Source organism: Raphanus sativus, chromosome 4 (genome assembly GCF_000801105.2).
Source record: "Raphanus sativus cultivar WK10039 chromosome 4, ASM80110v3, whole genome shotgun sequence".
NCBI lineage: Eukaryota > Viridiplantae > Streptophyta > Magnoliopsida > Brassicales > Brassicaceae > Raphanus > Raphanus sativus.
The window spans coordinates 51785940-51810984 of NC_079514.1; the positions used below are offsets into that span (position 1 = coordinate 51785940).

Consider the following 25045-nt stretch of genomic DNA (forward strand, 5'->3'; position numbering starts at 1 on the left):
TTGGCTACCAATCTACAGTTATCTATATATTATATAATAATAAAATCAATCAAAGCTTCCCAATATAAATATTACGTACATCTTTCCAACTACCATAGTATATAGTAATAGTAGTATATAAAAGAGGTGGAGGAAGATAGGCTAATCGATTGGAAGCAACATATTTTTGACCATTATAAAATACCAATAATGGGAATTTGAAAAAACTGGTCCAAAATGGATAAGAAAGATCTCGCTTGTGTTCGTTTGTTGAGCTTCTATATTTTTCATTATGATTTATGGTACTGAAATTAATAAGTGACAAAGAGAGCTAGGAGAACGACGTTATATCTGAAAAACGTGATAGTGAAAGACACTACCTATTATTTATTTCTACTCTTAACTGAGTAATTTACTTTCAATCAATCATGAGTTTTTAAATTAGTAAAAAACTAAGCATATGATGTTAGCATGTTTAAACTATACAGTCTATACTACGTCGATACATCACTTTTTGTATTACTTTACCATTCTAAATACAAGCCAGCTTATCATATACATATATTCAATCAAGTGGTTTAAATAGCCAACTTTTTTGTGTTTATAATATTGCCTCTGTTCTTGTATTCTTGAATAATAACGGTTCTATGCTCTTAGCAGATGATGTGACGATTAAACAATACGACTTTTGTAGAAGATTTATAAGTTAAGTTCACAAATAAAACAATTTACTCCAATCAATAATCCAGAAACCAAATTTAAGAGTGGTAAAAACTAAAAAAAAAAAAAAAAAAAAAAAAACACGAAAAGAGGAGAAAAACATATATCGTCGCAAGACTAGAAATAAAAAAAAACGATGTTATTGTGATCACAAATCTTTTGCTTTAAACCCGAAGTGTTTACTTACTGTTGTTTGAAACCATCGGTCTCGCTATTCACAGGAGTGGTGGAGCCACTACGTTTACTGGTCTGACCTGTAATAGTTCTACCCATGAACCTCCCTGCTTTGCTCAAACCACTACCGACAGCTCCGAAGCCGCTACCAACCATCCCAACACCCGAGCTCACACCGGTTCCAACCATTCCTACACCTGCACCAATCCCTGTCCCAACCATTCCCACACCAGCACCGAGCCCACTTCCAACTGCATCCATCGTGCTACCTATCATTCCTGATTCCTTCAATCTCTTCTTTTCTTCCATTATTTTCTTCTCTTCTTCTAACGCAGCCATTTGCTCCTCTTTGTTGAACTCATGATAATGTACCTTGGGAGAGAAACCAAGTCAGGAACTAATTAAGCTTTGCGGTTTATACAAGGGGAGATTATACCTTAAGTGTTATACTTCCTCTATCTTTCTTGTCTTTTACTTTCAAAGTATCGAGTGAAGACAACAGATTCAGCTCCATTTCCTTTGTAACCCCCGCTTCCAAACTGCTTAGAGGAAGTTTCACAAGTCCTAGACGTTCATCTTGGCCTACGTCTTTATCAAATACCTGTCAAGAGTTCAACAAAAACGAGAAGGATAGTTAACGTTTGCCTTGAACAAGTACGAAGCGTAACCGTCTTAGATTGCAAACCTCTACAGTGAGCGACTGGGTTTCTTTGTCCTCTGCAATCAGTTCAAATGTTTGGTCCCAAACAGGATTCAAGTTGTTCTCGATTGCCTTTGTTTTATACTTGAAGACAGGACGAATGTGGATGGCAGCATAAGGGTCTGATTTTCCAATCAATTCCTTGTTCTTCAAGTTAGTTGCTTTCACTACTGTTACTATAAGCTTTCCCTGTGGCTTAAGTTCTAATTCACTGTGAAAGAGAAAAACAGAGAGAGAATCGTCAACATGTAAAATGCTTTCTCAATAAGTATAATGACCAAGTGAATCCTATGGCTATATCAGTGGAGAGAAAACAAAAGATGGGCAGTGGCAGGAAGAATATATATGTGGCGAAATAAATAGAAAAGGAAACACAGGAACAGTACCTGATATCAACAGGAATACCACCAATGGGAACAACTATTCTATGAGGCCACTGAAGCATGTCTTTCACAATAGAATCAACGGTGTCCTACCAGAAAAAAAGGATAAAATATCTGCATGAACACCTGGAAACTGCTTGACATTCCAAATGAGGAACTTACATCAATCATATCAGATAGTCCAGGAATGGCCGTCAAGCTTCCACCCACAGCCTTCAGAGTGTAATCGATTCTTGGTTTTGGCTGGTTAAGATAATTTATAAAGTTGGTCACTGTCAGATAGGAGAATGATATAGAAAACTGCATCTGATTGTGGGGTCATTAAAAGGAAAAGAAATTGTACATCAGCAAGTAGAGCTACAACAACAGCAGATATACAAGGAATCTCATCCGCAAGTTGAAAGATAACACGTGCAACTGTGAAAACTTGAAGATCCTTCAACTGTTCCAGCCAGAAACAAAGTGTTGGTACAGATAAAGAATCTATATCGGGAAGGTGCAAACGGATATTATAATATAGAAAACCCAAACAAGAAGAACTAAAATATATTTCTATTAACCTGAATGGGTATGGAAGCAACAAGTGCTGCAACACCTAAAACAATATTTGGATCACCACCCCATCGAAGATCAACATCCATTGTGATTTGACCTTCCTTGAAACTTTGAACACGGATACCTGCAGCAATAAATAATAATGCATGTGAAAAGGCTTTAAGAAAAACTAACCTATACAAGACAAAATGCATGAAGTTCTGCAAAGCACAAGGAGTCATTAGCTACTGGCAGCATCCAAAATAGATAGTAGGACAATGCAAGCATGAGCAAAGTGGAAGAGAAAACAATGTAGTCAACCATATTTTACCTTCAATCTTTGGTGCTACGTTACCCAGAGTAAGTTTGCTGAACTTGAGGGAAGAAATTCCTGGTGGTCTGTAATCTTCAAGCAGCGGCTCAACAGAATCTCTTATTACCATAGTTGCTGCCTGAAAATTAGTCATTAGACAACAGATAGTTAAAGACTCTATGACCAGCCAAGCTGCATAAAATGTTTTATTGCATCCAATAAATTGAACCTATCCTAATTGTCGATTAACACTAGAAAAGAATGACTCTCCTCTTCCCAGGACAACTTCATAAAACATTATGCATGCTAGTAATATCATAGGCAACTTCCAACCATCTACAGTAGGATAGAATATATATTTAGTAAGGTGTAACAAAAGAAAATAAAGAATCTCACATCTGCAATAAATGGCCACATCTTGACGAGTAGTTTATTCAGCCATTTGACCTGAAAAGTAAAAAGGTATACCGGCTCATTTTTCTAATAAACCGTGTTCAAAGCACTGTTGGAAGATGAACACTGACTAATATAAGATATAAATCACACAAAACAAACCTGTTCAAAGGCAGGGAAGGATATCCACTGAGGAAAGTTATCACCACAAATCTTCATCAAATCTTCTCTGCTTAGAGATCCTAGAAGTTTCATATCAACTGCCTGTTCCATTTACACAGTAACTAGTATCAATGGCCAAATAACACATCATCTAATCCTCCCTATCTACCTATAGCAACAAACCACAAATGATTTTAAATTCCAGATTCAATATTAGAGAATAAGGCTCGATTGATTGAATTGGAACCTTGGCGACGCGCTTGGAGGAGCGGTGGGACATCATACGACTCCAGCCAGCCATTAGAGCTACGCCGAATATGATCCCGAACAGAATCCCTGATATCAACCCCATTTTCCTGCAAATTCCAATAAACAAACAAATTTATATATATATATATATATATATATATCTATCTATCAAAGCGATCGATGATCAAGGAGCTCGAAGAAAACGCAATTTGATTTGATCGAGGGATCCTCACCGCTATAATACGACGATCGACGGTTTGCGTTATCGGCGAGAAGCGTCAAGAGCGCATTCAAGTAATCTCTTTGGTAGGGCAGAGAGAGAGAGAGAGAGAGTGAGATAATGGGGAAGGCGATGGAAACGGTTCATTTCGAATTTGATGCTGTATTTAATTAATAATTATATATAATATCAATAATCTCACTATTACTCCCTTATATTTTTGTATCTTCTCAAATCCGCCCCTTTAGTTTTCACTTACTATCTAGCCTACCATCAAGATTAGAGTGATTTATTTATTTTTTGGTGAATTGTTGTATTCAAATTCTCTTACATGGATTATAATTTAGTGATCAATTAAAATTTGAATAATGATGATGATGAATTCTTCCAATACTCCCACTAATATATGCCAAGATCAAATCCTCTAACAAAAAAATATGGTATTACATATTGAATCTTTTGATCAATGTTCCTTCTGTTAAAAATAGAATTGAACATAAAATAGGAAAATAAATAAAATAGATTTTTCGAATATATAATGCAAAAAATAGTAAACATACTGTTGATAATATACAAATTAATAAATTTTAATCTGGTTTTTAATAGTAATAAATAAATATATGTATTTTTGGATGGTAAAAAAAAATATTAACATATTTTTATTATAGTTCTGATTATATAATAAAAATGACACGTGGATATTTAATACTTTGAAAACAAGTTCATTCCATATGAATTTGTTAAAAAATGAATTCAAAATGTACTAAACATTTTGAACAGTGGTAATACTTGAACCACTTATGAGTTCTCTAAATTCTAATAATAGCTGTGTTTAGTATAAATTTGTCTAAATCTTTTAATATTCAGTTCTCCATATATGTGCAGTATTTACATCAAATACAAATCATGAGGCTGTGTCAGTGTCCCATTTTCTGAATTATTTGATGATGTTGTCGTCTTTAAAATTGATAATAGGGTATGATTGGAGCATCACAAGAATACGTGGTCGAAATTGGAAGGTAAGAAGTAGATGGGCCAGTTTGAGCAACTAAAGATTCTGCCTCGATAACGAGGCAACGAGCGTTTTGATGATAACGATCCATGTGACTTGGTAAAATAAACATCTCAGAGTGAAGACGTGCTTTACCACAAAATCACATCTCTCTACTCAGGCGACGTTGACCGTTGACAAATCAAGTAATCTTAATTTTAGTTGTTAACTGGAAATAAGATTTTTGATAAAAAAAACTGGAATAAGATTTTTACGATCTTTGTAAAAAAATAACTAAATGGTGTCTAGTAGTAATTTCCTAAGGTTTAGTGTCTCTATATCAGTTCTAGATTTGATTCACTTGGAAAATTATCATCGATTGATCGGTCAAGATTTTAGATTTAATCAGTTACAAAAAAAAAAGATTTTAGATTTAACCAACTGTGGACGCAGATGCATGGGTACGGGTCATGTGCCCTCTCATCTCAAATGATTTTAAAAAAAAATTCCTTCAAAATAAAGTAAACATAAAATAAATTTACATTTTGTTCTAATAGTTTTCCTCATTTTTCTTCTAAAAAAATAATTTAAATATATGTTATTATTTTTATTAAATCTTCATTATGTGCATAAGTTTAGTTTTAAAAGAAAATACAAAGGGTTATATAAAATTATTAATTATATTATGAAAGTATTAATAATTTCTTTAAAGTATAAAACAAATATTGAGTTCTAAGATATAAAAATTATATAAATGTTTAAAATTAATTTATAAATAAAAAACTAACACAAAATAAAGGATAACATCAAAATATGAGAAAATATCATCTCCAATAATGCATCATTTTGAAGGAAAAAATAATGCACTGTTGGAAATAGTCTTTCCTGATATTTTGATGTTTTCCCTCATTGGAGATAACTTAAGTTTATTCACTAAACTATTTTTAGATTATGGAAAAGATTAAAATGTGCTCTTATTCTAATTTTATTTTTGTTGGTTTTAGCATTGTGCACTCAACAGAAAACATTTCGTCCCTGGATTTGATTGAAATAGTTAATACGGTGGAACGTAACAGACAATCGGTCCAACCTAACAAAATACACTGCATTTCTCTTGAACCTAACCGGATCAACCGATAGTGTATATTAAAAAGTTGCATATATAGATATAGTTACTATACAGTTTCATATATATATATATATATTTAACAATTTGATCTGATAAATGATTAAATGAAACGAGATTTTTTTTTTTTTTTTGCTTAAATGAAACGAGAATTTAAAAGCCTCCCCGCTTAGTGTTACCATTTAATACGCCAAAATCGAATATCCCTCCATTGGCTGGTTTAAAATCGATTCAAGTTACTTGGTTTGTAATCTTGTAGACTTGTAGTTACTATATGGTAACGATACTATAGGATTTACGACAACAGACCTAATAAAAAAATAGAGCTTATCCCCACCCGGTTACAAAACCCTAAATACGAGTGCAAGTCAGGAAACTTAACCTTTTTCTTCCTTTATCAGTTTTTGTATGCAGGGCCGGCCCTGACCTAAAGCCCGTAAAGCTAGGGCTTTAGGCGCCAATGGTTATATAAATTTGAGGGGCGCCAAAATATAGACACATCTCTCTAGTGTAGTGGTCTGAGGAACTGCCTTTTTGCGTACAGGTGAATAAGTTCAAGACTCACTTCTGTGTTTTGACTTTTTTCCTTTTCCTTTTTCCTTTTTTTTTTCCTTTTCTTCCTTGTCTTTTGATAATGATAACAACAATTTATTATTATTCTTTTTTCATCCAATACGGTCATTTTGATCAAATGATCTTAGTTTATTCCTTTTTAGTTTTTAACTATTGTTGTTTCTCCTTTATAGTTTTTAACTATTGTTGTTTCAATTTATTTATAAAATATTTTGTGCATTCATCTTTTATTGGTTGTTATTGTTCTATCTTGTAAATTTTATCTTCTTTAATTTTGTGTGATTGTTATAATTTGTTTTTTTTTTAATTTAAAATATTTGACCATAAAAAATTCGTAAATCTAAACAAACATTAAACTATTATGAATTAGGTTCAGCTTTCTGAATTTTTTTTCTAAACAAATCAATGAAAATTTTCAAGTTGAATAAGTGATTGTTATTCAAATATATAGTAGTCCCAACTTTAGTTAATTACTGCTTGCGAATCTCATAATAATAACTATGTTCAAGTATGAAGTATGTATCATACTCATACATAACAAAATGAGTTATTAATGATATCAAAAGAATATAAACTTAATAAAAATGATAGCTTGCATGATTTTGATACTGTACTGAATAAGCCAAAAAATTTATACGGGGCATATATTTTTTGTTCGCTTTAGGTGCCATTGGGATCCGGACCGGCACTGTTTGTATGTCATTTAAAGAACACTGCGATTAAAGAAAAACGCTAATGTAGAATGCGGATTGCCAATCTTTTTTATTTGCCCATCAATATTCAATAACTTAACATACCACGTACTGTTGTTTGACAAAAAACAAAACATACCACATATTTTTTCTTTAGCTTTTAAAATGATGGACACATTGTGTACCTTTGACTTTTGTATCCTAAGCATAAATTTCTTTTTGTCATCAATGCATTTATGTAGAATGAAGCTACTCTATACTAAGCTCATAATGACAATAACGTTAGTAGTAATATAATTAGTACATAATGTAGTTTCTTTAAGTAAGTAGTATAAGATTGTGGTTAGAAGAAAACGCCACGAACTGACGATGAGAAACACTATGGCTCCAGCTGTGCTCTTGACACTTAGCTTCCTTTTAACATATCTTCTCTTTGCCGCCATTAAATCACGACGGAGGTCATCAGGCCCACTGCGTCTGCTACCTTCAGGACTTCCCGGACCGCCCAGACTTTTGGGATGGCCCATCATCGGACTTGTTCATATCATCGGAAAAGCTCCTCACCGTTCACTTGCTACCCTCTCAAAATTTTATGGACCAGTCATGAGTCTTAGACTTGGAAGTTTAACCACAGTGGTCATTTCTTCACCAGAGGCAGCACGAGAGGTTTTGAAAACGCTTGACCATGTCTTCTGTGCACAAGTTTTCAACGAGACCGTTAGAACCATCAGTCACCAGGAAGATGTCTTCCTTCCACGGCTACCTTCCACATCGCCACATTGGAGGTAAACTACAAATTAGTTAATTTAACTTCACATAGTTTGGTTTTGAATATGGTGGACATGACTATATATAATTTTATAATTGAATTTATTAATTTTTGACATGCGATTCAACCACACTCGACTCAATAACCACATGATTCGAATAGTCTGAGCCAGCCCTTAAATTTATGGGGTTTGAAACAATTACTAAACAAATACTTTTCTTAATTTTTTGGAGGCCTAATGATATGTACGTATTAACCATTAATATTTGGGAGCCATCGATGAATATTTCATTTTGTTCTTTCACTATGTGGCTCTGAGGGTATAAGTTTTATAAATCCCATTCACATTTAATAAATGTATTATGTTTCCACCTAGGTTATGGAGGAAGATATTAGAGACTAAGCTGTTCTCAAGGAAGTGTCTAGACGCCACGAAGACCATACGGTCGAAGAAAGTGAAAGAGCTTGTAACATTCATTATTGAAAGCTGCGAGAGAGGAGAAGCTGTCGAGATAGCTCGTGCTTGCTTCGTCACATCGCTTAATGTTATCTCAAACGTTGTGTTTTCGACCGACTTAGGTAGTTACGACCAGATGGCCTCATCGGAACTCCGAGACTCGTTGTTTCGTGTAATGGAAATCATGGGGAAACCGAACCTCGCAAACTATTTTCCGTCTATTAAATATCTTGATCTACAAGGTATCAAGGAAGAGATGAAGGTATGTTCGGAGAGATTGTTTAGTGTTTTCCAAGGGCTCATTGATGCTCGGATTGCAGAAAGATCATTGCGGACTGGACCTAGAGATGAACGTAACAGCGATCTTTTGGATTCGCTTGTCGATTTTATTCAAGATGAAGGATTGGGAGTCTACATGAACGATATCAAACACTTTCTATACGTAAGTCATATATATATAATTATTTGCATTGGTCAGAATTTAGATTAATGTCTATTATGCATAAAATATTCATATAAATTAATTTTCTAACTAAATTTAAAATTGTAAAAAGTTGTATCAATAATATAAAGGAAGTTCTTAATTTATGTGAAGTGTTCTCAAAAGAAGAACAAAATTTCTTCTTCTCTATTAATTTTTATTTAATTTCTATATTTTTAATCTAAGAACACATGCATGTGAGAATATATTCATTGCTAATGCTCTAAGTATTAAAATTTTATAAATGTACGCGCAGAACATCAATAAAAATTTATTAACATTATGATTTTTTGCAAATGCCTTTTATGTAAAAAGAAATAGTATTTGATTTTTGGTAAAAGTTTTTTAAACATATAGTATAAACTCTATAAACTAAATCAATATTCGGTAATTAATAAGCTCAATAAATTAATATTTTTTTTCTGTTTTATTTTTGGCAAATTTAAAATATAACACAACTCGATAAAATAATATAATATTTTTTTTAAAAAAGCCTATATAAATATATAGTCTCATTTCTGCATTTATATATAAATGAATAGCATATTATTTTGTAACTTAAAAAAAATCTAACTAATAGATGCAAACTCGAGTTGTGTTTTATTTCTTGACCCAAGAATATAATGATTTTATGTTATTGAAGGACTTATTTATTGCGGGGACGGACACGAACTCTACCACAGTGGAATGGGCAATGGTGGAGCTATTACGTAATCCAGAGGCTATGGCCAACGCTAAAGTCGAGATCAACTTTATCGTTGGCCCAAACCGTTACGTTCGTGACTCTGATCTCCTACAGTTACCTTACTTACAAGCTGTTGTAGCAGAGACTCTGCGCTTGCACCCACCGAATCCATTTCTGATCCCACGCAAAGCTGAGTCAGACATAGAGGTTTTAGGGTTCCTAGTCCCTGAGAATGCTCAGATTCTGGTGAACGCTTGGGCTATAGGACGAGACCAAAACGTTTGGGAAAACGCAGGACGGTTCAAGCCAGAGAGGTTCTTGGGACGAGACCTTGGGTCGGTAGGTAAAGATTTTGAGATGATACCGTTTGGAGCTGGACGAAGGATGTGCCCTGGAATATTATTGGCGTTGAGGCTTGTGCCTCACATGCTTGCTTCACTTATCTATTCATTTGAATGGACTCTTGAAAACGGAAAAGACTACGCGGCTCCTGCGGATTTGGACATGAACGAGACTTTTGGTCTTACCTTGCACAAGGCCAACCCACTTTACTCTGATTATGTCAATAAAAACTACGACTATTTATATTAATCTTACGTAGTTTCATTTTTATAGTAATTTTTTCAGTGGTTTGATAATTACGATACCGGATCTGAATTAATAAATAATTTTCGAGTTTATTTTAGCGGTTTTATATAGTAAAGTGACAAAATAATTCATCACACATAACAAAAAAGACAAACCCTAGTCTGTGCCGTGGTTATAAAGAATTTGACTTTTGTTTCCTTTTTTTGCTGACAGAAAGATTGCAACCGTATGTAGTCTTATCCATAAACCAGGTACGTAAACTGACATCAATATGAAATTCAATCCTGGAAATACACCATTCCAGAAACTTGCTACAATCTCAAAAGGCCAAAACTCATTCAAAGGTAACTTTTAGATTTTTTTTTTGTTAATTTTTTTTGTAGATACAGTTTAGTTTTGAGTTGTTAAATTGTCAATGAAAATTCACTAGTTCTTATTTTCTCCATATTAAATCCCTAATAGACAAATTGATAAATAATCTTACTCTAAGGAACTTGAGATATTATATGAATTTAATTAATCCATATTCTTTATAATATAACATAACAATTACATTTTCTTTTACCAGGAAATTTTATATACTTACATATTAATTGTTTCTTGGCATATATGATACTTTTCCTGAATTGAAAGAGAATTTTTTTTTCTTTATTTGTCGACAAACGTGAGTTGATCAAAAAAAAAGTCGACAAACGTGACTACTTAGGACAATGGTGGAAAAATGTTCAAAACGATTAGACAGCTAGCTTTATATCACCTCCATAGATAAGTAAAAGAAAGTGGCCAAGAAGAGACGTAACGGACTTAGAAATATTTAATGGAGGCGGCTCTGTTCCTGATCTTTTGCTTCCTATTATCATACTTTCTCCTCGCCGCCGCCATCAGATCCCAACGGAGATCCACCGCACTTCCTCCAGGACCTCCGGGATGGCCAATCATTGGAAACATTCTCCAAATCGGGAAAGCTCCCCATCGTTCACTTGCAGACCTATCAAAAATTTATGGACCAGTCATGGGTCTTAGGCTTGGAAGTTTAACCACAGTGATCATTTCTTCACCAGAGGCCGCACGAGAGGTGCTTAAAACACATGATCAAGTCATGTCTGGAAGAATCATCTTCGACCCGGTTCGTTCCATCGACCACCAGGATGTCTCCATGGCCTGGCTACCTTCGACGTCCCTTCGTTGGAGGTAAATTATAGACAACCCGTCTGTTTTTTTTTAGGAATTTCACATCGTTAAATAATTTGACTATAATTAGGGCCTAACTATAATAATCCATTTTCAAGTCTCTTATTGTAAAAATAAAATCCTAATAGAATACACTTGTAAGCTGTAACAATAGTTTGGTCATTTAAGGGTTCTGTACCCCACCTGTATATGTTTGGTTGCCTCTTGAGTTTCGATTAGAACTTTTCAATTTTGTCTATTTCGGATTTAAAATACAGAAACCATTCGGGACTTTATAAAATTCGGTCAGGTTTCGGTTAAAATATTAAAACAACTAATATCCAAAACAAAAAAATCTGGTTTTAGTTTTTAGGTAATTTAGGATAATTCAAATAAAAATATCAGATAACTGTGAGTTAGATAAAAAATCATATAATTCAAATTGCTCAGATTTAAATATCGGATCATTTAAATAATTTCTATAATTTGAATGCAAATATTTGGGTAATTAAGGTTTCTGAGTAATTTTTGGCTTATACATTGTATTTTGGTTTTCGGTTTCCTGATTTATTAGAGAAATAGAAACCATTTGGATTTTTATAAGTTTTGGCTCAGTTTCCGTTAGTTTTTCCGGTTCAAATTTTCCATTTGGATAAAATGCATTGGCATGGTTTATATACTGATTGACGATGGATGAGCTTTATTATCCACTTAGGTTATGGAGGAAGATATCGGCCACTCACATGTTCTCCCCGCAGTGCCTCGACGCCACCAAGTCTGTGCGCATGAAGAAAGTGAATGAACTTGTAACCTTTATTAGCGAAATATGCAAAAGAGGAGAGTCCGTCGACATTGCTCGTGCCTCATTCGTCACATCGCTCAATATAATCTCAAACACTTTCTTTTCGACCGACTTGGGTAGTTATGACCCGAGAACCTCCATGGAGCTCCAGGATTCGGTGGTTCGTATAATGGAAACCATTGGGAAACCAAACCTAGCCAACTACTTTCCGCTTATAGGGTTTCTTGATATGCAAGGTATCCGAAAAGAGATGAAAGTATGCTCAGATGTGTTGTTTCAGGTTTTTCAAGGGTTCATCGATGCTCGGAACAATGAGAAATCATCTCGGAATGAAAGTGATCTCTTGGATTCGCTTATGGATTTAGTCAAAGAAAATGGATCCGAACTCAACATGAACGACATCAAACACTTCCTCTACGTAAGTGCTATTTATATACAATTCCTATGATCTTATACATCTTTGTGACTGAGTTTTGTTTTCTTTGTTGCTTTTAATATTCAGAAAATAATAGAAATATTTGCATTTTGATAATAATCAAGCCATGTACACCTAGCTATGTAGTACTTATATATGTCTGTATGTGCAGGACTTGTTTCTTGGAGGGACTGATACTAACTCCACCGTGGTGGAATGGGCAATGGCTGAGCTACTTCTCAACCCTAAGAAAATGGCTAAAGCTCAAGCCGAACTGGACGATGTGGTAGGTCCAAATGGTGTTGTTCAGGAGTCACACATCTCGGATCTTCCGTATTTACAAGCAATAGTGAAAGAGACTCTCCGTTTGCACCCACCGGGTCCACTTCTGGCGCCACACAAAGCCGAGACAAATGTAGAGGTTTTAGGGTTTCTCGTGCCTAAGAATGCTCAGGTTTTGGTAAACGCTTGGTATATAGGAAGAGACCCGAGTGTTTGGGAAAACACAGAGCAGTTTGAGCCAGAGAGGTTTATGTTGGGACGAGAAATTGATGTGAAAGGTAGAGATTTTGAGCTGATACCGTTTGGGGCTGGACGAAGAATATGCCCTGGAATGTCTTTGGCTATGAAGACAGTATCTCTCATTATTGCTTCTCTTCTTCATTCTTTTGAATGGAAGCTTCCAAACGGTGTCCTTCCTGAGGATTTGAACATGGACGAGAGCTTTGGTCTTACTTTGCATAAGACCAACCCACTTTTTGCAGTCCCGGTCAAGAAACGTGCGAATGGTTAGTCTTATGTACGTAATTTATATTCGCACTATAAAGAAAATGAATAAAACTACCACTCTTGTATAGTAACTCTTGGTTTGCTTTGTATAATAAGTAATGAGGTATTTTGATTTCAATGATATTTTCTAGGCACGCTTGTTTGTAACTGTATTCAAAATTTGAACCGAACCTAAACTGAAAGTCTAAATAGTATACGATATGTAAAATTACCGGAATGAATCATGTAGAATCGTATATAGGTTTATGTATTACTATCCGAACCAATCCGAATACGAACAAATACATGAAATAATTGGAAACCCCGTAAAATCTAATAGAAAAACTATTCGACTTACTTTCAAAAAACAATATTTTGACTCGAGTATCCAGAAAATGTATCTAAAATCTACATAAAAGTTACCAAGGACATCATTATTGCCAAAAAATGGATAACAGTATATCAAGAAAATATTAATGAAACTATGTTATTAAAAAATTGGAAATACATTATATTATTAGACACTATCTATCTTAGTCAGTTTTAAAATATATGAAAATAATCCAATCTAATTATTTTAAAAAAAAATTTGTTTAAAATAATCATAAAAAAGTTTAAAATTTATATACATATTTAAAATAAAAATAATAATTTAAAATCTATTTTATATCAAAATTGATTCAGAAATATACATATATTCAAAAATTGATTTTTACTAAAAAAAAATTCCAATAACCGTTATTAAAAATGTTTTATATATATATGGAAAATGCAATACAAAACTCAATTTCAAACATCAACTTAAATTATAGTTTTAATATTTCACACTAAGTTTTTAAAATATAATATACATGATTATTTATATAATGATACGTATAAAATACTATTAATTTTTTTTATTTATTAATTATATGATTACTTATTGTAAGTCCATTATATTATGAATATTTTTATATCTGTGTCAGCTTTAAAATATACGAACATGACCTAATATAATTACCTAATCATATCTTTTGTTTAAAATAACCATAAACAAAATTTAAAATTTATATACATATTTCAAATAAAAAATATTAATTTAAAATTGATTTATATAAAAATTGATTCAAAAATTGATTCAAAAACATACATATATTCAGAAGAGAAACTCTCTCTGGCCCAGTTCCCTAGGTGCCGCTTCCATGGCTTCTCCCTGCAACTTCAGCTTGGTCCCTCAGTATTCTACCCTTTGAAGCAGCTTACCACTCCCATGGCTCCATTGATGTGTTCGTCTCCTCCGTCGCGGCTCCATCAGTCTCCTCCGTCGCAGCTCCGCCCTCCTCCGGATCCGCCGCCGCCGTGTACGCCTCTTCATGTGCCGCTCGAAGCTCCCTCTCCTCCAGAACCGCCAGATCCACCTGACTCACCCTTCCATCTCGTGCTATATCTGCTCTTCGACACATCCTTAACCCTCTCTCAAACGATTTCTAAATTTCCAGATTTAGAATCTGTTTTGTTGAATATGGATTTTGTGATCAGTGTTCGTGTTGTCTTACGTGTGTCCGTTGGTGACACATGCTGTGCCTCCAAGCGTTTACTTTCTCCAATTTTACATCAGAGATTCTCAAACTTATGCTTCAGTGATGTGTTGATATCTTTGGTTTGGTATCTTGGATTCTCTCATGGTTTGTCTCTGTATCTGGCTTTGGTGCGGCCCTTTACTGCTTTATGCAGACCTCTTACTGTTTTATGCAGTTATACATTTGTGGTATTCAAGTCCTTTTGTGTTCAGCTATGGCAGCTTGATGGATTAATGTCTCACATTTCCATTCATCCCGTGGATCGGGTCATATCGGACGACTATTATCCAGGTTCCTTCTTTATGGAGGTTGTTTCTCTCCCAATTTCATCAACTACTTTATGTGGTTTTGGTGCAGGGAGTTTAATGTTAAAGATTAGATATACTTCAAATATTGAAGTTCTAATCAAAGGCTGTTTAGCCATTCTAAGGATTGTTAATCGTGCACTTGCTGCTGTTTCAATCTCGGGATGCATATCACTGATTGTGGTCTTTAATTCCCAAGGCTTCGTCTCATTTTTCAGCTATATGTTCGTTGAGTTCAGAGGACTTCTTTACGTCATTAGTTGTTTAAGCGTGATGTTTGCCCCTATCTTTATATGTTGTATTTGCTTCCTTGTAATAGTTGTTTTTTTGGCTATGATGGCTATGTTATCATGTTCTGTGAAAACTTTCTCCATTTATGGAGATTAAAATTCTATAAAGTTAAGGTTTGTCCAAAAAAAAAAAAAAACATACATATATTCAAAATTGATTTTTACTAAAATATTTTTCAATAACTGTTATAAAAGATGTTTTTTATATATATACGGAAATGCAATATATATGATTATTTTTTTGATGATACATATAAAATAGTATTAGTTATATGATTACTTATATGATGATACATATAAAATATGATTAATTATATAATAATTAATATATATATGATATATAATAATAATATGAAAAATAAATTGTCGTGTGGATACGCATATCAAAATCTAATATAATATAATATAACATTTAACATTTTCTTTTACCAGCTAACTTTTATTAGCTAACTTTTATTTATTCATATATTGCCTCTTCACCTTTTCTTTTGTTTCTTCACTTTTGTAGTGATGATTAACCGTGCTGTAATTTTTTCTTGGCATATGGGATACCTTTCCTGAACAAAAACAGAAAACAATTTTTGTTTTCTTCTTTATTTGTCGACAAACGTGACTATTTAGAAGGAAAGTGATGCAATAATGTTCAAAACGATTAGACATCTAGCGCTCTATATCATCTCCATAGATAAGTAAGAGGAGACGGGACTTAGAAATATCTAATAATGGAGGTGGCTCTTTTCCTGATCTTTTGCTTCCTATTATCATTCCTTCTCCTCGCAGCCGCTGTCAGATCCCAAGGGAGATCCACCGCACTTCCTCCAGGACCTCCGGGATGGCCAATCATTGGAAACATTCTCCAAATCGGGAAAGCTCCCCATCGTTCACTTGCCGACCTATCAAAAATTTATGGACCAGTCATGAGTCTTAAGCTTGGAAGTTTAACCACAGTGATCATTTCCTCACCAGAGGCTGCACGAGAGGTGCTTAAAACACATGATCAAGTCCTGTCTGGACGAATCATCCTCGACCCAATTCGATCCATCCACCAAGATGTCTCCATCGCCTGGCTACCTTCAACGTCCCCTCGTTGGAGGTAAATTATAAACAATTTTTCTGTTTTTAAAAGAATTTCACATGGTAATTAATTTGGTTATAATAATCTATTATCATTTTTTCTTGTAGTAGAAATAAAATTGTAATAGGATATATTTGGGGAAAATACCATTAAAAACCTCTAAAGTGGTTTTGATTTCCACTTTGAACCTTCAAATTTTAAACTTCCATAACAAATTCTCAAATTAATAATATTTTAACAAAAACTATGAAAATGATTTATATGTCTTTTTATAATTATGTTAACGTGATGCTTAATTCCAATAGTTTTACATAAGTATGTATTTTATTAAAATTAATCAATTTGTTACCAAAACATATTTTTATTTTATTTATAGAAATATTAATTTAAAATATTTAATCGGTTCTTTGTGTAGAACAGTCGTAAAAGTTTGAGAAAAAAAATAATAATCAAAAATCTAAAGGGAAAAAAAACAAAAAGGTAGTGAGAAAGTAATCTGTGTATGTTAGAGATTGACAAACAGCGATTTCATACCCAATATATTGTGATATGTTCATTTCATACCCAAATTATATGGTCGTGCTAAAACATACTTACAATTTCAAACATTTCAAATAGCATATCTAATGTTTGTTTTTTTTGGTCTAGTCATACCTGAATCGTTACATCAGTTACCATATCATCTAATTTTGGTGACATGGATGCTACATCTACTAATTTGCTGACAAGAATAATACCACATATACTTTTGAAAAAAATAGTCATTTTATAAATTTCTTTTTGAAAATATAAAATTTTATATTATTTACATACTCTCTAAATGTAAATAACACACTTGAAGAGTATGTTATTTACATACACACAACTAATATCGGTGGACTGCTTAGGTATGGAAAAGTATGTAATTTACATACTCTCCAAATGTAAATAACATAATGGAGAATATGTTATTCACATTTAAAGAATTTATATTAATATTTAAAAAATTATATTAATATATCATAAATTATTTAAATGAACACAACTATGATTAATTGAGAGTAACACTACTGTAATACTAGTATTAGATTTGAATCATTACAACACATATATAACTCTTATAAGGAATGTATTGTGATATGATCGAAATATTTATTAATATATCTCTTATATAAGATTACAATTTAATTATTTAGTTAATTTTTGTTAATTGTACTAAATAATCAAATTTTATAAAATTTTGCATTCTCTAAAAAAATATTTTATAAAACGACTATTTTTTTAAAAAATGTATACGTGACATCCCTGTCAGCAAAATTAGTCGACATATCATTAATGTCGGCAAAGTTAGATGATATAGTAATTGATGTAGCGACTGAGGTATGATTAGACCAAAAAAAATATTAGGTATGTTATTTGAAATTTTCGAAAGCTTAGCTATATTTTAGCACGACCATATAACTCGGATATGAATTGAGCATATCACAATATGTTGGGTACGAAATGACCATTTTTCCTATTAAAAACGATAGAAAATAATGATATTCTTAATATTTTAATCTTTTAATACATATTTACGTGTTGTAATATGTGGTGATTCTTCAGTTATTTTTATTTTTATTTGTAGAGCTTTCTAAAAGTTATAGGATAACAATTTTAGTTTAGTCTATCCTAAACTCGTATAATGTTGGTTTTCTAGTCATTAGGGTTCTGGTTATGTTCCGGCTTTCGTCTATTTTGGATTTAAAGATATAGAAACCGTTAGGGACAATTAGGTTTCAGTTTGATTTTAGGTTTTAGGTAATTTCCGATAATTCAAACAAATATCAGATAACTGTGGTTTTTAAATAAAATATCATATAGTTTATATTTAAATATCGGGTAATTTATATAATTTCCTATAGTTTGAATACAAATCTTTGGGTAATTAGGGATTTTGAGTAAATTTTAGGGTTTAACTGATAACCATCTCGGGAACATTAGAAACAAATAGAAAAAAGTAGATGAAATAAATTTGTTCTTTAATTCTCTACAATAAAAGAAATGAAAAAAATGAAAAGAATAACCGTTTCTTATAAATGGTAAAATTTATTAAAAATATTAAAGAATACATTATTCTCTTTCATTTCTTAGTTATCATTTATAGTCTTAGTTTATAAATTGTATTTTGGTTTTTGGATTTAGAGAATTAGAAACCATTTGAATTTTTTATAATTGTTCAGTTTCCGTTCGGTTTTTTTTTTCGGTTCAGTTTTTCCATTTTGGACAAAATGCCTTGGCATGGCATGATATACTGATTGGCGATGGATCGGCTCTGTGTATGTACTTATGTTCCACATAGGTTATTGAGAAAGATATCGGCGACTCACATGTTCTCCCCACAGTGTCTCGACGCCACCAAGACCGTGCGCATGAAGAAAGTGAATGAACTTGTAACCTTTATAAGCGAAATATGCGAAAGAGGAGAGTCCGTCAACATTGCTCGTGCCTCCTTCGTCACATCACTCAATCTAATTTCAAACACTCTATTTTCGACAGACTTGGGTAGTTATGACCCGAGAACCTCCATGGAGCTCCAAGAATCGGTGGTTCGCATAATGGAAACCATTGGGAAACCAAACCTAGCCAACTATTTTCCACTTATAGGGTTTATTGACGTGCAAGGTATCCGGAAAGAGATGAAAGTATGCTCAGATGTGTTGTTTCAGGTTTTTCAAGGGTTCATCGATGCTCGGAACAATGACAAATCATCTCGGAGCGAAGGTGATCTCTTGGATTCGCTGATGGATTTAGTCAAAGAAAATGGATCCGAGCTCAACGTGAACGACATCAAACACTTTCTCTACGTAAGTGCTATTTATATACAATTCCTATGATCTTATACATCTTTGTGACTGATTTTTACTTTCACGGTTACTTTTATTTTTCAAAAGACAATAGCGGATTCTTTAGCCAGTACTGCTAGATATTTTCATAGGAAATTATGTTTTATTGGTTGTTTAATTTGGTTAACTTACCCAAACTACATCAAGTTTGGATAATAAAATAGGCTTTTGATTAAAAAAAACAATAGAAATATCTGCATGTAAACCTAACTAGTACTTGTATATGTTTGTGTGTCTCAGGACTTGTTTCTTGCAGGGACTGATACGAACTCCACCACGGTGGAATGGGCAATGGCTGAGCTACTTCGCAACCCTAAGACAATGGCTAAAGCTCAAGCTGAGATGGACGACGTGGTAGGTCCAAATGGTGTAGTTCAGGAGTCACACATCTCGGATCTTCCGTATTTACAAGCATTAGTGAAAGAGACTCTCCGTTTGCACCCACCGGGTCCACTTCTGGGACCACACAAAGCCGAGACAAATGTAGAGGTTTTAGGGTTTCTCGTGCCTAAGAATGCTCAGGTTTTGGTAAATGCTTGGTATATTGGACGAGATTCGAGCGTTTGGGAAAACTCAGAGCAGTTTGAGCCAGAGAGGTTTCTGGTGGGACGAGAAATTGATGTGAAAGGTAGAGATTTTGAGCTTATACCTTTTGGAGCTGGACGACGAATATGCCCTGGAATGTCTGTGGCTATGAAGACAGTACCTCTTATTCTTGCTTCTCTTCTTCATTCTTTTCAGTGGAAGCGTCAGAACGGTGTCTTTCCTGAGGATTTGAACATGGACGAGAGCTTTGGTGTTACTTTGCATAAGACCAACCCACTTTGTGCAGTCCCGGTTAAGAAGCGTGTGAATGGTTAGTCTTAGGTAACTCTTGGTTTGCTTTGTATAATAAGTAACTAGATGATAACCCGTGCCTTGTACGGGATAAGATTGTTTTAAAGATATTAAGACGTTAGGTATATTTATTTTGGATATCAGTTTAGTTTTGGGTTGTTTTCGGGTTTTAAGATCCTATGATATAAATACATTCTAAATTCATATTTATTTTTGTTTGTTCGGTTAAAATGGTTGAGATTTTTGGGTTTTTAGTGATAAACTAAAGACTATTTGTATTTGTTTGGTTTCATGTTCTTTGAATTTTAGACAATTCTAATATAAACCAATGGTTTCATATTATAAATTATTAAAAAATCATAATAAAATCAAATTTATATAACTGTTAAATAAAACAAAGATGTCTATAAAACAATTCATTTCATTACAATTTGGTTATGGTGAAATGAAGATTTTAAAATAATAAGTACTAACTTTAATGTGCATATTTGTGTGTATGTAAATTTTTTTTTAAAGTGTTTCATTGCTATATACATATAGCATTAACTAATATTGAAAGAAATGTTTGTTCATATAACAAATGAAAGTTTCAATTCTTAAATTAAAATTAATTAAATATAAAATATACTTAGTCATTACAAAATATTTTTTAAAATAATGACAATTAAATTATATACATAAATCGTTGTATAAAAATATATACATAAACAATAACACTAATATATTTACACATTGAACCTGCTGAGTTTAATTCTTACAATGTATTAAACATAAGCCCAATGAATTTTAACAATCAAGCATTATGTTTTAATATTTATTTTTCAATTTGGTCTGCGTAAAACATCTTCACAATCTACGAAATAAAAAAAAAACTCAAAACTTAGACATGTTTAAATAAAGAAAACGAAATTTATAAAATTTATTCAGGTGAAGAGTACAGATGCCTACATTGGAGTCGATAAAAACCATTTCAATAGTTAGACCACCACCAACAGAATACTGCTTCCACAAACGAATGATCTTAACCATAATCTTCCACATTGACTTGAATAGTTTTAAATCAGACGCATAAGTTACCGCAACCATTATAGGAGAATGAGATAAACATGTTAAGGTTTCGGGTGTAGTGAATGAATAAAATTATGTGGAGCAGTGAGTCTTATATAGGTTAACTAAACATATATAATGCAATAAATGTGGTATCTTGGTATAATATCGTATTAAATGGAAAATATTTTTACCTTGCCAATCACTCTTAGATATATAAATTTCCATAACAAAAAAATATGAAATATATGTCATTTAGTATCATCAATTTACCTTGCCAATCACTCAAAAAATATAAATATTGTCCAAACGTTAATGCTAGCCGGTTTAATTCGGGATGGATAGAATTCACTGATATCGGTTTAAAAATCTTAACCATATTATTAAAATTCACGTTTAATAAAATTGTAGTATTTCATTCGCTTTAAAATTCACGTGTACTACGTGAGAATGACTCGTAAAGCATGCTTGACAATGGAAGACTGTATTAAGAACTCTTATAGTTTGTATAGAATGTGTTATCGCTTGTGTCAAACTGTTATTGTTTGTGAAAACAAATGCTACAATGTCTCGAGACCTGTACTTCGCTAAATGCAGAGACTGTCGGGTCAAGAACAGAGTCTGCGGGTTCAACACAATCCACCCGAATCAAGACTTCATCTGTTACTCCTCTCAAAGAGAGACAACAACAACAACGACGTCCCGGTGATATGCCTCATCTTCGCTTTAACATGTATCCTCTTCGCTATTTCCGTAGCGGTAGCCATCTTCCAATCAAGAAGAGAGAGCTTCTTGTCCTCAGTAAGCGAAGAAGACCCAGCCACTCTCTTCCTCCGCCCTCATCTCCCGTCTTCACCTCCGAAGCTTGAACGACTTCGGTAGGTATACACAATACTTACATCCTTGCATACACATAAGTGCTGCCTCAAAAAAGTTTGCGCTCACTAAAGAGAGATAGATACATCATTCAAAAAAGTGCTGCCTCATCGATCTCGGGTCAAGAACCCGCGACAGAACACGGCAAGTGTTTGGCTGGAACTGCTTCTAAGTGAGAGAACGATGACTCGGGTCCATCCATCGTCGACAGGAAATGCTTCTAAGTGTTTCTGGTTCGTGGTGGTGAGTTTGGTCTCTAAAGCTCTTCTCTTTTTCTTAGTTTTTATACTATGTCAAGAGAAACTGTTTGAGCATGAAAAAAAATCGTTAAGTTTCTTATCATTGAAGTAAATAAGGAAAGAAAGCTAAGCATTAAATGATCCGTTTTTCTTAAAATCGCTCACAGCGCGACACGTGGAATGGAGGTTTCTCATGAATTCTCACGAAAACCGTTTAAGGAAAGCCTTAAAAATGCTTCTCCTTTAATATATAGGGGATGAGATATTTTGATTTCAATTATATTTTCTATGCGTGGTTGTTTGTAACTTATTTGAACCGAACCCAATCTGCTTTTTCCGACAGGTTATAATCTCCTTTTCCCTTCTCTCTCTTCCCCTTTTCTCTCTTCCATCTCTAGCCACAAGTTTTCAAATCTCAGTCACTGCTCCGGTGTCCGGAGACCTCGACTCCGGTCTCGGCTCGCGTTAGCTCCGGCGCCGGAGGCTCTCTCTTTCCCCTTGCCTCTGTTTTTCGATTTGCTTCTTTTCCTCTCTTCTCCTTGTCCGTCGACATGTTTGAGGCCCTGGTTTCTATCTTACTCCAGAACCCTAGAGCTTCCCGGGGAGTGATAGATCCGGTAGGTACGATTGGTTTCTGGTGTCTCGACGAGCCGGCGAGGGTTGAGCAGTGAAAGGAGTCGGCTTTTAGGGTGAGGCTAGGTTAGATCTCGTTTTCTCTTTGTTGATCTGGTCATCGTCTCGGCGGTTGGTGGCGCGTGAGGGGTTTTGTCGTGCTCAGTCGGACGAAACTTGGTGTCTTGATTCGTTCTTCGGTTTAGCTGGCTCTCAATAGAGACATCAGTTCAGGCTGGTGGTGCGTACTTAGCCAGCTTTGTGGTCGTGTGGCTGCGGTTTGTCTGAGATTCAGCGTATGAGGATTCAAGCCGTCGGTTGCTCTGTCGTCTATGGCGGATTCAGCTTCGTCTTTGGAGGTCTCTCTCTGTTTGTCTGGATTCTCCTTTTGCAAGGTCGTTGTGACTGAGTCTTGTGACTCGTCTTCTCCGTGTCCGCTTAGTCGTCTCTGTCTCGTCTCTCCAACGTGGCGTAACGGCTCAGCACTAAGAAGACCGGGTTGGGTTCTCTTACTCGGGCTAGGGCGTCGGTTTCAGAGTTTTGATTTGGTCAGTTGAGACTCAACCAACGAGGAGACCTAGTGGGATGTTAGCTTTCGCGATGCTCTGTTGGCCATTTGGCTTATTGAGCAGGTTAATGTTTCGATTCTTTTGCAGGACACAGAGCTTCGTTCCTTGGTGGTGCTTCGCCGCAGCCTGTGTTCTTGAGTTGTTTGATGCTGTGTGGTTCTCACATTCGCATTTGATTCAATCTTGACGGTGGATTCTTGTGGTGCAGAGCTTGCTGTGTGGTATGCTCCTTCTCCCTTTTATCTATCCGGTTTGTGCTTAATGATCAATGGAGAGCTCAAGCTCGAAGAAACCGTCTAACACCAGCTACTCCGGAGATGCCGTGTGAGTTCCGGTAACCGAAGAAATGAGGTGAACGCCACCCTCTTGCGGATCACATCGAAGGCTGAGAACGGTGTTGGATAGTTTAAAAATTTAGAAACCGGCTAGTGGAATGTGCCGGACTGGTGGTTTGAGCGAAGTTAGCCGGTGTATTTTGACTTAAACCATTTTGGTGAAAACGAGCTTGTAATCAAAATTGAATGCCCGTTTTCGGGAAGATAAATAAATAAATATATATATATAAAAAAAGAATCAGGGGTGGACCCACATGAAGAGGTGTGGATTCAACTGATACCACAAGAACAACAAAATTTATAATTTGTAAGCCGTAACACAAATAAATTGCAGCGTAGTTGGTCAGGAACTCTACCAGTGAACCCCAAACCACAGTTTGATTTTCTTCAGAAGCACCCATAAAATTTAAGAGATAAAAACTATTCTACTTGTTTTCAAAAAGAAAAAAAATTGATTCGAGTATTCAAAAAGGTATCCAAAATCTAAATAAAAATCTCAAATACTCGTGGTTAAAAAAAAAAAAAAAAAAAATCTCAAATACTCATTTTCATATTTATGTTGATCAATCCAATGAAAATATTCCAAAAGTATTGTGAATTTTAGATGGAGTTACAAAATATATCCGTACCCAAAGAATTATAAAATCTGAATGAGACTGTCTTTAAAAATTCCAATTTAACCACTCATTTGACTGGTCAAGAGCAGAGACAGGAGGAAGAAAGGAATTTTTTTTTTTTTTGATTATCAAAGAAAGGAAAATTTTACCACCGTAACTTTCTTTCTTAATGGGTGCGAAATTGCCAAATCAAACATCACTCCATCTTTTTCTCGCGCGCAATTTTCTCCGATCATTGCTACTCCTCTTGCGTCGTCGTTCCTTCCAATCGCCGATCAGATCCAATTCTTCAAGCAGGATGAATAGGTGAGCGGGATAACCTCAGTTGCTTCCCTTTCATTTTTGTTTGTTTAGACATTTTTCCGACCATTATTACCGTGCTACGAACAGATCTCATGTCTAAATGTTCTGTAGCTTTCTTTTTGTCGGAAGTGAAACCACTAACTGGATGGAGATTTGTTCTGTCATGTGTGTCC

The 25045-nt window shown here is 34.3% G+C and overlaps 4 protein-coding genes across 7 annotated transcripts; 3 read left to right on the forward strand and 1 right to left on the reverse strand.

Annotated features, from left to right (window-relative positions):
* Window positions 1-645: 645 nt before the first annotated feature.
* On the reverse strand, window positions 646-3972 carry LOC108848929 (calcium-dependent lipid-binding protein). The gene is made up of 12 exons (XM_018622394.2): window positions 3841-3972; window positions 3606-3714; window positions 3359-3460; window positions 3200-3250; window positions 2822-2942; window positions 2517-2635; window positions 2300-2398; window positions 2119-2199; window positions 1960-2045; window positions 1559-1784; window positions 1310-1474; window positions 646-1245 (listed from the first exon to the last, which is right to left on the reverse strand). The coding sequence occupies exons 2-12, from the start codon at window positions 3708-3710 to the stop codon at window positions 883-885; spliced, it is 1518 nt and encodes a 505-aa protein (XP_018477896.2). The 5' UTR covers window positions 3711-3714; window positions 3841-3972; the 3' UTR covers window positions 646-882.
* A 3579-nt stretch (window positions 3973-7551) lies between these two features.
* LOC108851267 (cytochrome P450 76C2-like) lies at window positions 7552-10192 on the forward strand. The gene is made up of 3 exons (XM_018624673.2): window positions 7552-7994; window positions 8355-8877; window positions 9560-10192. Exons 1-3 carry the CDS (start codon window positions 7579-7581, stop codon window positions 10190-10192), a joined length of 1572 nt encoding a protein of 523 aa, XP_018480175.1. The 5' UTR covers window positions 7552-7578.
* A 624-nt stretch (window positions 10193-10816) lies between these two features.
* Window positions 10817-13499, forward strand: LOC108853815 (cytochrome P450 76C1-like). The gene is made up of 3 exons (XM_018627258.2): window positions 10817-11380; window positions 12075-12579; window positions 12749-13499. Exons 1-3 carry the CDS (start codon window positions 11007-11009, stop codon window positions 13367-13369), a joined length of 1500 nt encoding a protein of 499 aa, XP_018482760.1. The 5' UTR covers window positions 10817-11006; the 3' UTR covers window positions 13370-13499.
* Window positions 13500-16124: 2625 nt separating this feature from the next.
* On the forward strand, window positions 16125-20552 carry LOC108848971 (cytochrome P450 76C2-like). 4 transcript variants are annotated; one of them, XM_018622444.2, is made up of 4 exons: window positions 16127-16591; window positions 18894-19398; window positions 19678-20065; window positions 20179-20552. In XM_018622444.2, exons 1-4 carry the CDS (start codon window positions 16221-16223, stop codon window positions 20205-20207), a joined length of 1293 nt encoding a protein of 430 aa, XP_018477946.1. In that variant the 5' UTR covers window positions 16127-16220; the 3' UTR covers window positions 20208-20552. The 4 variants fall into 4 exon arrangements, with proteins under 4 accessions (XP_018477947.1, XP_018477945.1, XP_018477946.1 ...); XM_018622445.2 differs by lacking the exon at window positions 20179-20552 and having other exon boundaries at window positions 16125-16591; window positions 19694-19938; XM_018622443.2 differs by having other exon boundaries at window positions 16126-16591; window positions 19678-20552.
* The last annotated feature ends 4493 nt before the right edge of the window (window positions 20553-25045 follow it).

Bases quoted from the DNA above. Each gene is read 5' to 3' on its own strand.
- LOC108848971 (XM_018622443.2), top strand. From the start codon at position 16,221: ATGGAGGTGGCTCTTTTCCTGATCTTTTGCTTCCTATTATCATTCCTT. The intron at 16,592-18,893 runs GTAAATTATAAA...TGTTCCACATAG, and splicing joins TCAACGTCCCCTCGTTGGAG to GTTATTGAGAAAGATATCGG. The intron at 19,399-19,677 runs GTAAGTGCTATT...TGTGTGTCTCAG, and splicing joins ACATCAAACACTTTCTCTAC to GACTTGTTTCTTGCAGGGAC.
- LOC108848929 (XM_018622394.2), bottom strand. From the start codon at position 3,710: ATGGGGTTGATATCAGGGATTCTGTTCGGGATCATATTCGGCGTAGCT. The intron at 3,461-3,605 runs GTTCCAATTCAA...TAAATGGAACAG, and splicing joins CCTCCAAGCGCGTCGCCAAG to GCAGTTGATATGAAACTTCT. The intron at 2,636-2,821 runs GTAAAATATGGT...TTATTGCTGCAG, and splicing joins CGTAGCACCAAAGATTGAAG to GTATCCGTGTTCAAAGTTTC.
- LOC108851267 (XM_018624673.2), top strand. From the start codon at position 7,579: ATGAGAAACACTATGGCTCCAGCTGTGCTCTTGACACTTAGCTTCCTT. The intron at 7,995-8,354 runs GTAAACTACAAA...GTTTCCACCTAG, and splicing joins TCCACATCGCCACATTGGAG to GTTATGGAGGAAGATATTAG. The intron at 8,878-9,559 runs GTAAGTCATATA...ATGTTATTGAAG, and splicing joins ATATCAAACACTTTCTATAC to GACTTATTTATTGCGGGGAC.
- LOC108853815 (XM_018627258.2), top strand. From the start codon at position 11,007: ATGGAGGCGGCTCTGTTCCTGATCTTTTGCTTCCTATTATCATACTTT. The intron at 11,381-12,074 runs GTAAATTATAGA...TTATCCACTTAG, and splicing joins TCGACGTCCCTTCGTTGGAG to GTTATGGAGGAAGATATCGG. The intron at 12,580-12,748 runs GTAAGTGCTATT...CTGTATGTGCAG, and splicing joins ACATCAAACACTTCCTCTAC to GACTTGTTTCTTGGAGGGAC.